The sequence below is a fragment of the Poecilia mexicana genome, unplaced genomic scaffold (assembly GCF_051168715.1).
Source record: "Poecilia mexicana isolate PSO_F unplaced genomic scaffold, ASM5116871v1 scaffold_17, whole genome shotgun sequence".
Taxonomy (NCBI): Eukaryota; Metazoa; Chordata; class Actinopteri; order Cyprinodontiformes; family Poeciliidae; genus Poecilia; species Poecilia mexicana.
Genome location: NW_028263386.1, coordinates 22,075,120 through 22,089,671, shown reverse-complemented (window position 1 = coordinate 22,089,671; position 14,552 = coordinate 22,075,120). Strand labels below are relative to the sequence as shown.

Sequence of the window (14,552 nt, the reverse complement as noted above, 5' to 3'; positions counted from 1 at the left end):
AAATAAAGCATGAAGGATAGTGGGATGGAGGGAGACAGTCTGGGAGAAGGCTGGAGTTTAATTACACCGGGAATAGCTGCTGCATTTGGATAACAGGCCAAGGAGGACTCACCTTCCTCTACGTACAACTTTGTTTCACCAAACTTTGTGCGCTTTTCTAATGGGGTTTGTTACCATTAACAATTTGCAAATTGTATTTTAAAGCATGGATGCAAGCTTAAAGCTACCATGTTTTACTTTAAGCCTGCAAGACGACGGGAAAAGTCAGGTTTGGTCATCCTATTTGATCAACTTCAATTACCTTTTGACCACGTTCATATACAGAGTCCTCACTTGGACATCTTTGTATCCTATTTTTAAGTTTTCAACAAGAGTTTCATGTTATTTAGACAGAAAGCATTGTCGTTGTTTTCACTTAAGAATTTCTTTTTTCTATTCTTGTGTCCTGTCTTGGCACCACAGGCTTTCCATAGAGTCAAGATGGTTGCCTACGGTAAATCGGGGCAGATTTACCAGACAAAAGATGTCCGAAGAGCAAATTGCACTTGCTTTCGGCCCTAGTGACCTCCAAAATAAAAAGAGGTCTGGGAAAATGTGAGCCCAGGTGAGGAGATGGGCAGGGTCAGCAGCTGGTACCGTCTCGCTAAGTGTGAGCATCAACATAAAGGGGGAAACGCATTTAGATTGCCTTGGAAAGCCGAAATTTGCTGGGTCAACAAAATAATGTGCATGTAAACCAGTTTTGAAACTGACTAATACAGTCTGGGAGAAGGTTGGAGTTTAATTACACTGGGAATAGCTGCTGCATTTAGATACCCAGCCAAGCAGAATTCATTTTCCTCTACATTCAGCGCCGTATCACCAAACCCTATATGCTTCTATACTTGGCTCCAGACGAGCACAGAGCACTTCCACGTTTGATACAAAGCTGTTTTGACATACTTCATGTTCTCTTTTAGGAGAAATTAATAATATTCTAAACAACATCACAGCGCTTTTATCTAATTCCCTTTTTAATGACTTAATAATGTGTTCACAGACTGCCTGTTTCTGCTGCGCCTTCCTAACTTGCTCTAAATGCAAATGCAGCGTCGTCTTTAGAAAATATTCCTGATATATTCACGGTATGATTCAACCAATTCTTTGAGGCATTTCTGCATTTTGTTTATGAGGCATCATGCCAGGACTTGCACGCCATGGGGTAAATAAATAGTGTTTTTTTTCTTGTTGTTGTTTGTTTTATATTTTTTTTACAGTTTTGGTGTTAAAAAAGATGCTGTCTTCCTTTACTAAAAAAAAACAAAAAAACAAAAAAAAAAACTAGAGGGAGCAGACATTTCCAAGCTCATGTTATATCTTCGAAATCCAAAAAAGGAAGATGACATAAAAACGTATTTACAGTCACTGAACACCAAAAAGGTGATTTGCTTTAAAAATAACCCTGATGAGTTTTCAAAAGGGAAACGCTCAAAACAGCTGTTGGCCTCAGCAGGTTTATAATCAAGTTCAAGTTGTTATTGCTGCATGATAGACTTTAATGACTTAATAGTCACTCATGTGTTGTCCATAGTGTTCAAACAGCAGGCAGTTAAACAGACTTTTCACGCTTGGTGAAATAACTCGGCTCAAAATTCCCGTGGCACTTTAATAGGTAAGCAGGTTTGCAACCAACTGAGCAGAACCTGCAAATGCCCACCGAACTTTAATTATTTACAATGACTGGACGATGATTTGTGACCCTTTCGATTTGTCATTACAAGCCCGTTTGTCTAGATTAATAAACCAGCCTCCGAACTGCAGCACTTCAAACTATACACAGATTTTTAATGCTTTAATAATTTTACGATAACAACACTACACAAGGATGTTCAATGAGTTGTTCCAAGTTCTCAACCTGTTGTTTATATTTCAGTGCTGTCAAGGTCCGACCGCGTGGGTTAACAAAACCACAGGAGAAATTAAATCTAAATTTGAACACATCAAAAGATGATTTCCGAGCCACTGATTCAACTTTGACCGTGATATTGACCTGAATGGTTAGAGGTGATAAACACAATCATATTAGATGCAGCAGCAAAAGTAAGATTTCAATAATGCTTCGTCTGCATTGAAACCTCATGTTGGCTGGTTACTGGTGTCAAGATGTACCAAGGTTTTAAAAACTTTTATTTTCAAAACAATTTAAACACGTCTTGCCTCAGAGATTTCTCGGACTGTTTGCGTAAAGTAAAAACAACAAGGCCCTCCCCCACTTGTTTCTGCCAACTTTCAGAAAATCTACTTTAGAGAATTTCTTCTTGTCTGTAATTATGAGAACATTTATAATCATGACTTGCAAACTTTAAGATATGTGTTGCAAATGACATCATTATTACTGCAACATTCACTGTGTGAGAAGCAACAATTATTCCTCCATTATCTATATGATACATAGATATAAAATGGAATAATAACTCTTGCTTTTCTATTTTAAATTAAAGTGATGCCATCATGTTGTATCCTTTAAAAACACTTTCTTTTTTAAGATACTGTGATATTATGAAACCAGTATTTTTACTTTAGGATATAATATTGTAGGAATGTTGAGATTTTGGTGATAAAAACCAAATTTTAACTAAAAATTTCTATCTTTATGAACCAAACTGTCAAACCATCCTATTCTTTCCCCTGCACATTTCCTGACAGCAAATCTGCTTTTCTCCCTCTACATGTCTATACAACAACTTTCTATTGAATGCAGTGTCCATCTGCTGCTGCCCCAAAAGTCAATAATGTGCTTGCAGAGCCATGTATGTAGCTGTTAACACCTACAGCGGCAGCAGTCCTGCCATTATGAAAGCATACATTCTTCTGACGTCTTGGTGACAAATTGCAATCTTTAGCAAAGCTGGCAACCTTTAAAAGTTGTTGAGCCGAGAACAGAGCAGAGAAAAAGTACAGAGCAGGTTTATAAAGTTGTTCCCAAGGTGGGAACACGCAGTACAACCTGTGACATTTCGAAATATGCTTGTTATGTCGTTGAAAATGGGTTTCAAAAAGCAACACTGCGACTGTCTCATCTTACCCGAAAAGCAGTTTTTTAACATCACCAATGGCTTGTTAAAAGGTGAACGTAAAGTTAAATGAGGCGCACGAACGGGTTGCCCCCTTAGTCCTAATGTTTTATTTAGTTATCGCAACCTGTGGCAATGTCCTTTTCGGTGCTGTGAGCGTATTTTTTGGTAATTGGAGGGGATCACTCTGAACTAAAAGTTTCACTTTATGCAGATGATGTGATACTTTTTATTTAAAGTCCTATTTCTTTGCTGTCTTCGTCATTACCTATCCAGTCCGATTTTTTTCTTCAAGTGAACTTTTTGTTTTACATGAACAGACACTGGGATTCAAAACAAAGTGCAGCTCACACATCTGGGAATCACAATAACACAAAGGACAGAGTGTGTGTCATGGCGGACCCTTTTAAATGGTTAAACGTCAAATCGAATAGAGCAGAAAGTAATGATACTTAGACTTCTAAAACATGTTCATGTTGCATAAAAAATGAATTTCAGAAATAGAGAGTAAAGAGAATTATGCATGTTACCTAAATATCTGTATTTACTGCAATTCAAGCAGTTATTCGTTTTATTACTAATATGTTCTGTAGCCCTAAAGCTGAAGTTACAACGGCACCCCTTAAACGCAACTTTGATTGGCTGCAATATTCCAGACAAATAATCATTCATTTATATTTATTTTTCATACCTAAATTCTTCTTTGCCTCCACAGATGCTTTAACCTCATTTTACCTTTCCGACAGGAACTGTCTGTGAGAATTTTAGGAATCCAAAAGAAATGATTGAAACGCTAAAAGAATAAGTAGTTGCAATCCAGAGAGAATAGAAATCTTCATTCAGGGCTGGTGAAGGACGTGGATTCGGTCCAGGTCGTTACTCCCTTGTCCTTCCTGGGTTCTTGTCTTCCTCTGCATTTCGATAAACCAGTTATTCCAGCGATCTCACACTTCCTCTAGGAGCGGACTACGGTCGAAAAACCTTTCAATTTCTGCATTTTCTCACTTCACACTCCCTTGGTATCCAACCGCTTATTTCCACCTTCTTTCTCGGATCACATTTGCCAGGTTTAGTACGGAGCAGGTGGTGTCCGCTTTAAAAATCTTGTTTTACAAAGCGAGCCAGCCTTCCACAAGCATCTGTTAACGTAGTATTCCCTTCTCAAATCTGACTCTTTTAGAGAAAACTGCTGTTCAGACTTTCCCTTCGATCATTTCCCTCAATGTTTTTAGACGCCCAAGTCACTAACCTAGTTGAGGAGTTTTCACGTAAACCCATCAGGCAAAAGTTTAGAATAGATTAACTCTAGTAACTTGTGTAGAGAAACTCAAGCAGGATCCTTCGATCTGCAAGGAATGGCTGAAATTTGCCTGTTTTCTTTTAACGTGCTGAATAGTGTTACTGACCTAAAACTGACCCTTAGTTCTGTATCTGTGTTTCCTTAACAGATGTGAGCAATATTTTTGTTGATAGTCCCCTCATGTAAAAAAAAACACAATTTCACAACTGCTGTGTTTCCATTAAATAAGAAAAAAATAATAAGGAAAATTTAAATCACCTGTGAATAAGTTTGTTCCCATGACAGGTCATTAAAAGAAACATGCCACACAACCACTTCCTGTCATCTTCTTCGTCTTTTCCTTCAGTAGTAACATCCGGTTGTTGGTCACATGTCTGCTGCTGAGCGGGAAAAAAAGTGTTTCCATTGCAGTTTTGCGAAACACACCAATTTCGATACACTGGAAAAAACCACTACATCCTATGGCAAAATCTTTTTATTGAAAGAGGTTTTTTTTTTTTTTTTATTGCCATGTTTTCATTAAGCAAATTTACTTCTGTATTTCCATTTTGCATAATTATATGGCTAGTGGAAAAGCTGTCACCAGTATAGTGCGAGTAAGATGGACATTTTACTTGTGTAAAGCATCCAGTCTGTTACCATATTATTGAGATCATCATATTTTGTTTCGTCCTGGAAAACATTAATTATTCCAAGGTTTCCTGTCGCCCTCAGCTTAGACACACTGGCTCTACCCAGAAGAAAGACCTTAACTTTCTAAAATATAAATTTTGAAATGCATCAAGTAGGCTAATAGCTTTTTCTGTAGATTGTTGTTCCTGACTAAATGGGGTGTTGTTTTTGGTAAAAAAAAAAGAAAAAAAGTTGCTGATAAAAGGTATTTGAAGTTAACACACAAGAGCCTACCAGGGGATGTGAAATCCTCTTCAAGGATTTACTGATCACTGCTTATCTGCCAGCATCTCTTCTTAATTTTGAGTCGTTCTCCAATACGTCCTGGAGCAGCATAAGATCATCACAGAACGAGGCTGCCATGGATACACTCGACTATCGGGATAGCATTAATTAAAAGAAGCACAGCGCCCAGTTTCCGCCGTCCAGACATGTATTGGGGAATTGATCAAAAAAAAGTTCTCAGCTTTGTCAGATCAGAGAAAAATTTGCTTCCTTTGGAGTTATTCGGCAGAATTTGGGGAAAACTTGCGGCAGGCTGTCTAACACAGTTCAGAGAGGAATGCTTCTGAGGAGCCACTCGACCCAAAAGACTTGATTGGTGGCTTTTTTTTCTCCTTTTGATGGTTGCACTGTGCTTTCATCCACATAAAAAAAGACTGTTGATCGAATTCTCACACGCCATTTAGTTAGTCTGACCCCAACCATTTCTACTTCGTTTTAAGTCGGTTTCTGTGCTGCTATACTTGACATTTTTTGCTTTCTCTGTGTAATCACTCCTTCGTGATCTTCATGCAGTTCTTCAAACTTGAAGGTTGCAATGCTTTTAAACATCCTGAACTGTCAGTGACATGTTTGTAAGAGATGTTGGTCCTCTACGTTACACAAAATATCATATTTACCAGAATATAAAGGATCTGCAATCGGGGGTCACTATGAATGATTTCAATACAAAAAAACCCATTGAAAAGCACAAGAATACCTGAAGTAAGGTAAGTGAGAAAATACAACACATAAAATATATGTCATTCATTATAATGAAATAATTTTTCATTATTTATGGAATAAAAGGAAATAATTAAAGCTGACCACACCTTATATGTTTCTATAGGACTTAACTGATTTAATTTGCATAAAAATAACTTTGCATTGCAGCTCCTGCCTGTTGTTTCAACAAACCCAAAGTCCTCATATACAATATAACTTCACCAGGCGAGGCAAAAATGTAGATTGGCCAAATTGTAGCAATTAGTCAACCACAACAAAATTACAACCCTGTTAAGCATGGAGGTGGATGGGCATGTTTGTAACCAAATGATGACTTATACATTGTATGCTCAAGGTTTCCTCCAGAAAACTTTCTAAGCCTGGCGGATGGATGCCAGGGCAGTCATTCATCCAGCAGCCCATCATGTTTATGAGTTAAAAAATGTTTAAAGCTTACAGGAAATTTGAAAATATCACTTGATAAGCATTTGTTATTGAAAAATTGAAACATTAATACCTGAACACAAACTACAAAATCTTTAAAAAATGCAAACATTTTAAAAAGACTTAAATAAATAAGCAATGCTTAGCCTGGTGGGGGCACAAGTAAAGCCTGGTGGCCCGCCAGGCTTATAATACAATGCGGGAAATCCTGTATGTTTGGGGATAAATGGCAATGACAATAATAATAATAACAAAAACAGGATGTAGTGTAAACTCTAGATTTTGGGCTACAATGCACAGCGATTGAAAAGCATCAAGACAAACAGAACAACAAATACCGTATTTTTCGCACTATAAGGCGCACCGGATTATAAGGCGCACCTTCAATGAATGGCCTATTTTAGGACTTTTTTCATACATTAGGCGCACCGCATTATAAGGCGCATAGAATAGACGCTTCATACTCTATTATTACACATCCACATTAATAAAGAAATGGTCCCCGAGTACTTTATATAGTAGGCTGGCCCAGTCGTTGTTTCACTCACGGTGTTGGTGTTGCGATATTATGCCCAACTGCTTTCTGGGTAACACAGACCAACCGACACGCTGCCGCTGCAGTCTCTGTCTCTCTTCCCCTGCCCCTCCCCCCCTTTAAATGTATTATCAAACTTTATTAACAAACCAGTGTTCTGACAACTATCCCAGCATGCACCGCGCACTACTTCTTCTACGGGGGAAAAAGAAGTTGGCGGCTGCTTACCGTAGTGGACCAACTACGTAAGCAGCCTACTGCATGTCTGTGTAAACATGACGTCTTTCATTTCGATCTGAGTTAATTAGCGTAGCATTTCTGCCGGATTTTCACAACATATCAGCCACGACAATGGACAGGGGAACCAACAAGTTCATGTCATCTTTTTTGGACGACATCAAGGTGTTTGAGCCACTGGATGCCTCCGCGTCACAGCTAAAAGCTACCGATAGATGAGGAAAACAGCAGATCCTCACACCCTCAGCATAAATATAGCTGTGGACAAGATCACTGATGCCTATTGTTCTTGCAAGGCTGGGTAAGTCGGCATTCATGGTTTTGATGGTCCACAATGTACATTAGCATATGTTTACTACTGTAGCTTGTGTTTGTGAGACGGTCACGCACGTGGTAGCTGCACTGTGACCTAAAATGGGCATTAGCCAATGAAACGCGGCCCCTGTGGTAAGGTCCGTTGCTGGACCTGTTGTGGCTCAATATTGGTCCATATATAAGGCGCACCGGATTATAAGGCGCACTGTCGGCTTTTGAGGAAATTGAAGGTTTTTAGGTGCGTCTTATAGTGCGGAAAATACGGTACACAAATATATATCACATATAGATATGAAGAATGAGTTGTACTCAAACCAACATACCTTACTCTGAAATTTACAGTTTCCCTTCCTGTTTTACAGGGTTGGATTTTCAGTCTATTCTCATTTCGGTAACACTTTATTTGAAGGGGGGTGAATAAGACTGTCATGACACTGTCATAAACATGACATAACACCTGTCATGAACATGAATAAGTCTTCATGAATATTTATGATTGTTGTCATAAAGCCTCATTCGGTAAATTATGACACTTTTAATACAAAGTTGACATTATTCAAAATGTCTTTGTTATGACAACTTGACATTAACCAAGAAATCATTACTGATATAAATTTGTTATAAAAGTATTACTGATAGCACTTTAAAAATTATTAAAGGTAAAGTTTAAACAGTAATGATTTCCTGGTTAATGTCAAGTTGTCATAAAGACATTTTGAATAATGTCAACTTTGTAATAAAAGTGTCATAATTTACCGAATGACGCTTTATGACAACAGTCATAAATATTCATGAAGGCTTATTCATGTTCATGACAGGTGTTATGTCATGTTAATGAAAGTGTCATGACAGTCTTATTCACCCCCCTTCCAATAAAGTGTTACCCTCATTTCTATGCTGATGAGATTTAATTGTCTGTGTTAGTGGTCTACACGGGTTCTACTTGAACAGTGCTTGACTGTTCAAGTAGTCAAGCACTACGCAGCCTTGTGGGGGCTGCTTAGGTTGCAGCCCCCTCAAGAACCTGAACAAGATGAATGAGCACATAGAAATTAAACATCCAGACTTTCAGAGCAAGCTAACAGAGCCCTTCAAAATGTGCGGGAAAGGTTATGTGCAACAAAAACACAAAAGAAACAAGGTGAGAAATAAAACTGAGTTTTCTACGAGTAGTCTAAAAATATCTGGACAATATTCTCAGCTTCTAGACTTTCCCACCAACAATTTAAATCCAGTTTTAAAGTTAATTTAAGCCCAAACCGACCTGGCCAGCGTTGGACGAGTCGCACAGGGCCGTGGAGTATTGCCTGTCGAGCTCGGGAGCGTTGTCATTGACATCTAACGTCTCTATTCCGACCACAACTCTGGACACCTGGCTGGGATTGTCTGGGAAAGGCAAAGAGCAGAATAGACATTTTAATGTTGCCAGCCAAAAACATTTACACATTTGATCTGAGTTTGGAAAATTATATGAACACAAACAAATAGGGAGAAAAAGTACAACACACACACACACACAATTGAATGCAGGTTTGCGCTTCATTAATTCTGTGCAATTGTCCTCATAGGAACGATCAAACATTTTAGTCTTTGTCCAAAAAGCCTCAACAATTCTCAGATCCCATTAGCCAGCAGTCATTTGGCTAAAGGAGCCGTGGTACATTTGGTCTCATTTGGATCATATTGCAGCTCCCAGGATCCCAACTGGATGCTTTTATGGCGGTCCGATTTCTGCACATTGAGGAGTTCGATTCGCAGCCAACGCTCCTCAAAGTGTCAAGAGTACGTTCGTTCCTTTAAGAAAGAGAGACGTCGGGCAGAGAGGAATGTCGAGAGCAGTCGGTGTGCGTGCGTGCCACACAAGGTTGCAGTTTAAATGGATTGGCTTTGGCTTTTCCACTCCACAATCACTTGGCTCTACTCGCGTTCAGCCATAAAGTTCCAATGGCAGAGTGTCAAACAAGTAAAGTCGGAATCTCCTTGCCATTCGCCCATTTTACATTTTAGCCTGCTGTATAAAAAGCTCACAAACATCACGGCAACTCGTTTGTCTGGGCGGCCAACCTGACGCCACGCTTTCTATAAATGCGAGATGAACACATTTTGCATACGCTTCCCGAATGCGGAGGGGCAGCGACGCGTCACGGGACAGCGGTGACCGTTTCCCGCCACAACCGAGAAAGCTGAAAATGAGCTGCAGCCGCAATGCCACTGGGTGAGCAGGGCTGCCTGTGGCCATGGCAGAGCTCCCACTGTGTTTGTGTCAACACAACCACCAACAGTCTGTTTATTAGATAGAGCTCATTATTCAAGACAGGAGCTCGCTGTGCAACCGGCTCAGCCGTACCGGCGATCTCCTGCCACAAGCAGCCCTGAGTAGATTTTAAGCAAAGATTAGCTTCATCCGGGACAGGACTTGGCAGCAGAGCAACTTTCCTTCATTGCACGCAGTGGGCAGTATTATTTAACAATGCTCTCTCGCTTGTACAGAAATAAAAATTAAAAATGGATCGCATCGTTTGGGGCTTTAATGAATTGCAGCCAGCCAAAAAGAAAAAGAAAAAAGAATGCTGCTGGAACTGAGCCAGGCTTTACCAACAAGCTGGTGTTGATTCGAAGAATACCAAAAGAAATAAAGCAGAAAATAGACTCCTTTTTTTTGTCAATGTCTGTTCAATAACCCGTATAGCACGTGCAATCTGAGTCTGGAAACTGACAGCAAGGACGATTGCCAGCACTATAGAACTACTGAGTGACTAATAAGATGATTCATCTAGCTCACATATGTCAGAGTCAAGGCCCGCGGGCCACATCCGGCCCGCGAGAAGGTTTTTTACGGCCCCTGGGATGATCTTGATTTATTATTAGAACCGGCCCGCAGACCGCAGCAAGCCGGCACCCCGTCTGAAAAAAAATATCTTCCTTATTTGAACTGTAAGTAGTTCTTTAAATGTTCTGTGAGATTATGTACTTACCCATGTATCCATAACAACCGGAACTTTCAATATCCACCAAGTTATTGCCGAAATATACCGTCTATTAAACGAGTGCCCCCCGGATTAATTACACTCTCTGCAGCTGCAGCTGCGAAGTTACCGTATTAACCCGATACTTGCTGGAAAGTGCAACATCTCCCCTTTCAGAAACCGTTGGAATTTTTCCACTTAGCGCTACGTGTGGCGGAATTACGGTACTGCAAATTTAGATGTGTCGCCGGCGACACATCTAAATGCCTTGACTCTGACATATGTGGATTAATAGATTTTTGCACTTTATTTTATTGTATTTCAATCCAATTATATTTTAAAAATATTTCAGTTGTGTCTGTTGAAAATTAAAGATTACTGACAGAGCCATAAGAAAATATTGCTTTATCTATCTGATCATATTGGAATATATTTGTTAGGTTTTCAGTAGGTTCAATTAGGTTCACTAGACTATATGCGTCATTTAAAAAAATTTCAATGAACATTCGATCAGTCCGGCCCTCAGCTTGTAGCTAAATTTTTTATTTGGCCCTCCATCCATTTGACTTTGACACCCCTGATCTAGCTGTTTTTGTGATCCGCCACACTGTTGGCAGATGAGAAAAAGTTTGGATTTGATAAGGCATAAAAGTGATGTTTGATTTAGAAGAGGAGCTGTCTTTAACATCAAAATGAGGTGCTATTATCTCACTTCATTGCTCCCATCTTCTCAGCTGAGGCTCTTTTTTTTCCCTTTTAGCTAGTTATATTTCACAGAGATAATCTAAAAAGCTAACAAGGTTAGGTGAGCTAAAACAGAAACAGTGTTTTATTTGGATTAGCAGCCACGGCTTTTCGCTGCCAGCTAATGACGATGGTGATGCAGTGCTGCTGTCAGACTTTCGCTGCGGTTTGGATCATCCAACAGATGCACATTCCAGTAAAATTACCTGTGGTGAATGAGAAACAATGTCTATACAACTCACTCTATTTTTCCACTTATTGGGTTGGAGGAATAGCTTCCTTTTTAGTCAACCATACAGCCTTTGTGCTTTTTCCTCCTTTTCTACATTGTGTTTTGTGATGAACACAAACCCAGTGATTTAATTGTAAAAGTTCATGTCAGAGAACATCAGAGAACAAACCTACAGAAATTAAGCTAACAGGCCAGGAAAGAACAGCATTAATTAGAGAGAGACTCTGGAGGAGCTGCAGAGATTCACAGCTCCGGTGGCAGAATGCGTCGACTAGACAGCATTAGTCATACGCTCAAATATATTCTTAAGGTCATTAGATTATCTTCATAAAGCCATCCTGCATGTGTTCTAGTATAGTTATATTTAAGAAGAAAAAACAATCTAATTTTGGGTTTTAGAACAAAGCCAAATGTACAAATTGTGAAAGAAGACAAAAGCCACCATTTTCTTAAAGGAACATTTGAATTTTTTTTTAACATCTAGTTTGCAGCTTCAAGCATGTAAGTTTTACAAAATATGTTTTTCACATATTGGTAAAACTGTTACCATGTTGTAACCGTTTTAACATGAGACAGATAAACTGTGACATGGTAAAAAAAATAAAAAAGTCTCTTATTTACTGTAAATTATGGGCAGCTGTGGTTTCCAGTATTTTACTGTGCAGTTGGTCAAAAACAACCAATCAGAGCCAGGAGGAAGATCTTAGCGCTACTAATCAGGCTCGTGTACGTGCTTGCTCAATGTGCTAATGGCGGAGAAACAACATACCATTACAGGTAAACCATTTATCCGCCGTCATAGGCGGATATGCTAACTAGCCTTAGCATTTAGCAGTGCTAAGACCCTCCTCCTGGATCTGATTGGTTGATTCTGACGGCGCTGTCTTTTTGTTCAGATGACAGTAGGACCACAGGGGGGAGGCAGAGGAGCTCGATGTTTTCACAAATTATCTGTTTTGTATTGTTCTGTCACAACATAGTGACAGTTTTGGCAAATATGTAAAAAAAAAAAAAACCCAAAAAAACATTCAAGCTACATACTGCTGCTTTAATGACAAAACAAAGGGACTAAAAAAATACTTTGTATCAACTAGATTATTTTTCTTTTACCTTTTTATTTAAAAATATTTCCCCCAGTTTCCCACAGGAGGCAAGATCCACTATGGATCCCTGACCCAGATCAGTGACACCAAACATCTAGCCAGAGCTATATGATCAAAACATAGAACGGCCCAGTCAAAGTCCAAGCCTGACTCTGTAACATGTTCACAGCTCTCTCTGTCCAATGTTACTGAATTAAGCTGTTGGGTAAAGAGAGGAATGAGCAAATATGCTCGTTTCTAAGGCGAGGTGAACACAAATGCAAGCCGCACTTTTTAGATTTCATTTGAACAAAATGTTGAAACAAACGTAGAATTTTCCTTCCACTTCATTGATATGCACAACTCAGTGTTGGTCCACCACAGCAAAGCCCAGCGAAGTAACATTAAAGTCTGTTAATAGAACATAAAGGAATGTGAAAAGGCTGAAGGGGAGTGAATACTTTTATGCACAGAAGTTCCTATTTTTTATTTATTTTTTTTATAAAATTTTGCGTTATTTATGCTTTTGCACATGGAATTCAAAACAGCATGCGTGACTTTGCAGCATATTAATGCACTGTTTAGCTTTCAGGAGATTTGTGTGTGTGTTGGCACTAGGCGGTACAACGCAAATTACTCGAAAGGCTCTACGCTGGCACTTATTGCTTTCTTAAAACAAATCACTCGAAAACATCTATTTACAAAATTACCTTTCATGCATGATTGTAAGCTCCACAACATCAACTTCAGATGCCTGTTTTTTTTCCTTTTTTTTTCTTCTTCTCTGGAGTACAACCTGTGGTTGTAACTTTGACCCCGTAGTTGTTTATCATTCCCATTTTGCAATCACAATGTGCCAGGAAAGCATTGCTCGTCTTTAATTTGCTGCTTTAATGCAGCGAGTTAGCTCGTATTCCTGTGGGGAAGGGATCTGTTGTGGCGTCGGATAACCAACACCGTATAGATCTACTGATTTTCAGGCACGCTGTAACAAATCGGTCTTCCGGCCAAACAACATCCCCCTCACGGCTTGATGACTTGAAGGCTAAGCCGCTTAGCGAGCTGCAACTCACAAAGGATGCCAAGCTTTTCAGACATTGTACGACGTCGAGTTTTACTCCGCTAAACCTCTTAGTCGTCATTGGGTGCAGGTGTTGGGGTTTAAAAGAAATAATAGTTTCGGTAAAAGAAATAACCCGGTAAAAAGAAAAAAACGCTCTAGTGACGCAGCAATGTGACCTCTGACCTCTCTGGGTGGCGATGACAGTGATGTTGTGCCAGTGCTCCCGCTCGCGGTCCAGCTCCTTCGTCGTGTTGATGAGGCCGGTCTCCGGGTTGATATGAAACAGGGTCTCCGGATCCGACTGGGGGTCTATTGAGAATCTGAAACGGAGAGAGAAAGAGAGAAAAAAAGTTATCAGAAGAAAGGTGAGGGAGATGAGGAGGGGTAAAAAATAAAATAAAAAATAAAAAAAGTGCCCCAGCAAAAGGAAGGAAGCAAGCGGAGTTGGCAGCGGGGCGCGGAGTGAAAAAAGCGGCCGGGGCAAGTGTGTGAAGGAGCGATAAGGAGGACGGCATTCAAATGGCCAAAGAATTAATATGGGGAGATTATCGTTGCAGATTGGGGCTTTTTTTTTGAAGTGAAAAGGATTATCAAAAGATCTCCAGCAATATACCAGCTATCATTCTTCCCCACATATTCACTCCTAGTGCTTTTGCATTTAATTGGGACATGGTTTTTTGGAGTTGATTTGCTTTTTTTTTTCTATTTCTCTCTACTTCTTTAAACTTCTTAAGTCATGATCTCCCACAAATGAAAGTTAAAGTACAGAACCTTTTCACATGGTTTATGTATAGAAAGTGCACCTGGCTCATGTGATTACCAATCTGTTTTGTGGATGAATGTATTGACTGAAGTACTGATGCCATTACCTTTGAGAACCCTCCTTGTTTTCTTTCTTATAGAAAGTACACCAAGTCTAGTG

The 14,552-nt window shown here is 39.5% G+C and overlaps 1 protein-coding gene across 1 annotated transcript in view; it reads right to left on the bottom strand.

Moving 5' to 3' along the window:
* The window catches only part of cdh24b (cadherin 24, type 2b), a 192,011-nt gene that overhangs the window by 19,282 nt on the left and 158,177 nt on the right, over positions 1-14,552 (bottom strand). The window contains exons 8-9 of the mRNA XM_088015057.1: positions 13,814-13,950; positions 8,808-8,929 (exon numbers count right to left, since the gene is read on the bottom strand). Coding sequence (XP_087871183.1) covers positions 8,808-8,929; positions 13,814-13,950 — 259 coding nt within the window. The remainder of the gene's footprint in view (positions 1-8,807; positions 8,930-13,813; positions 13,951-14,552) is intronic.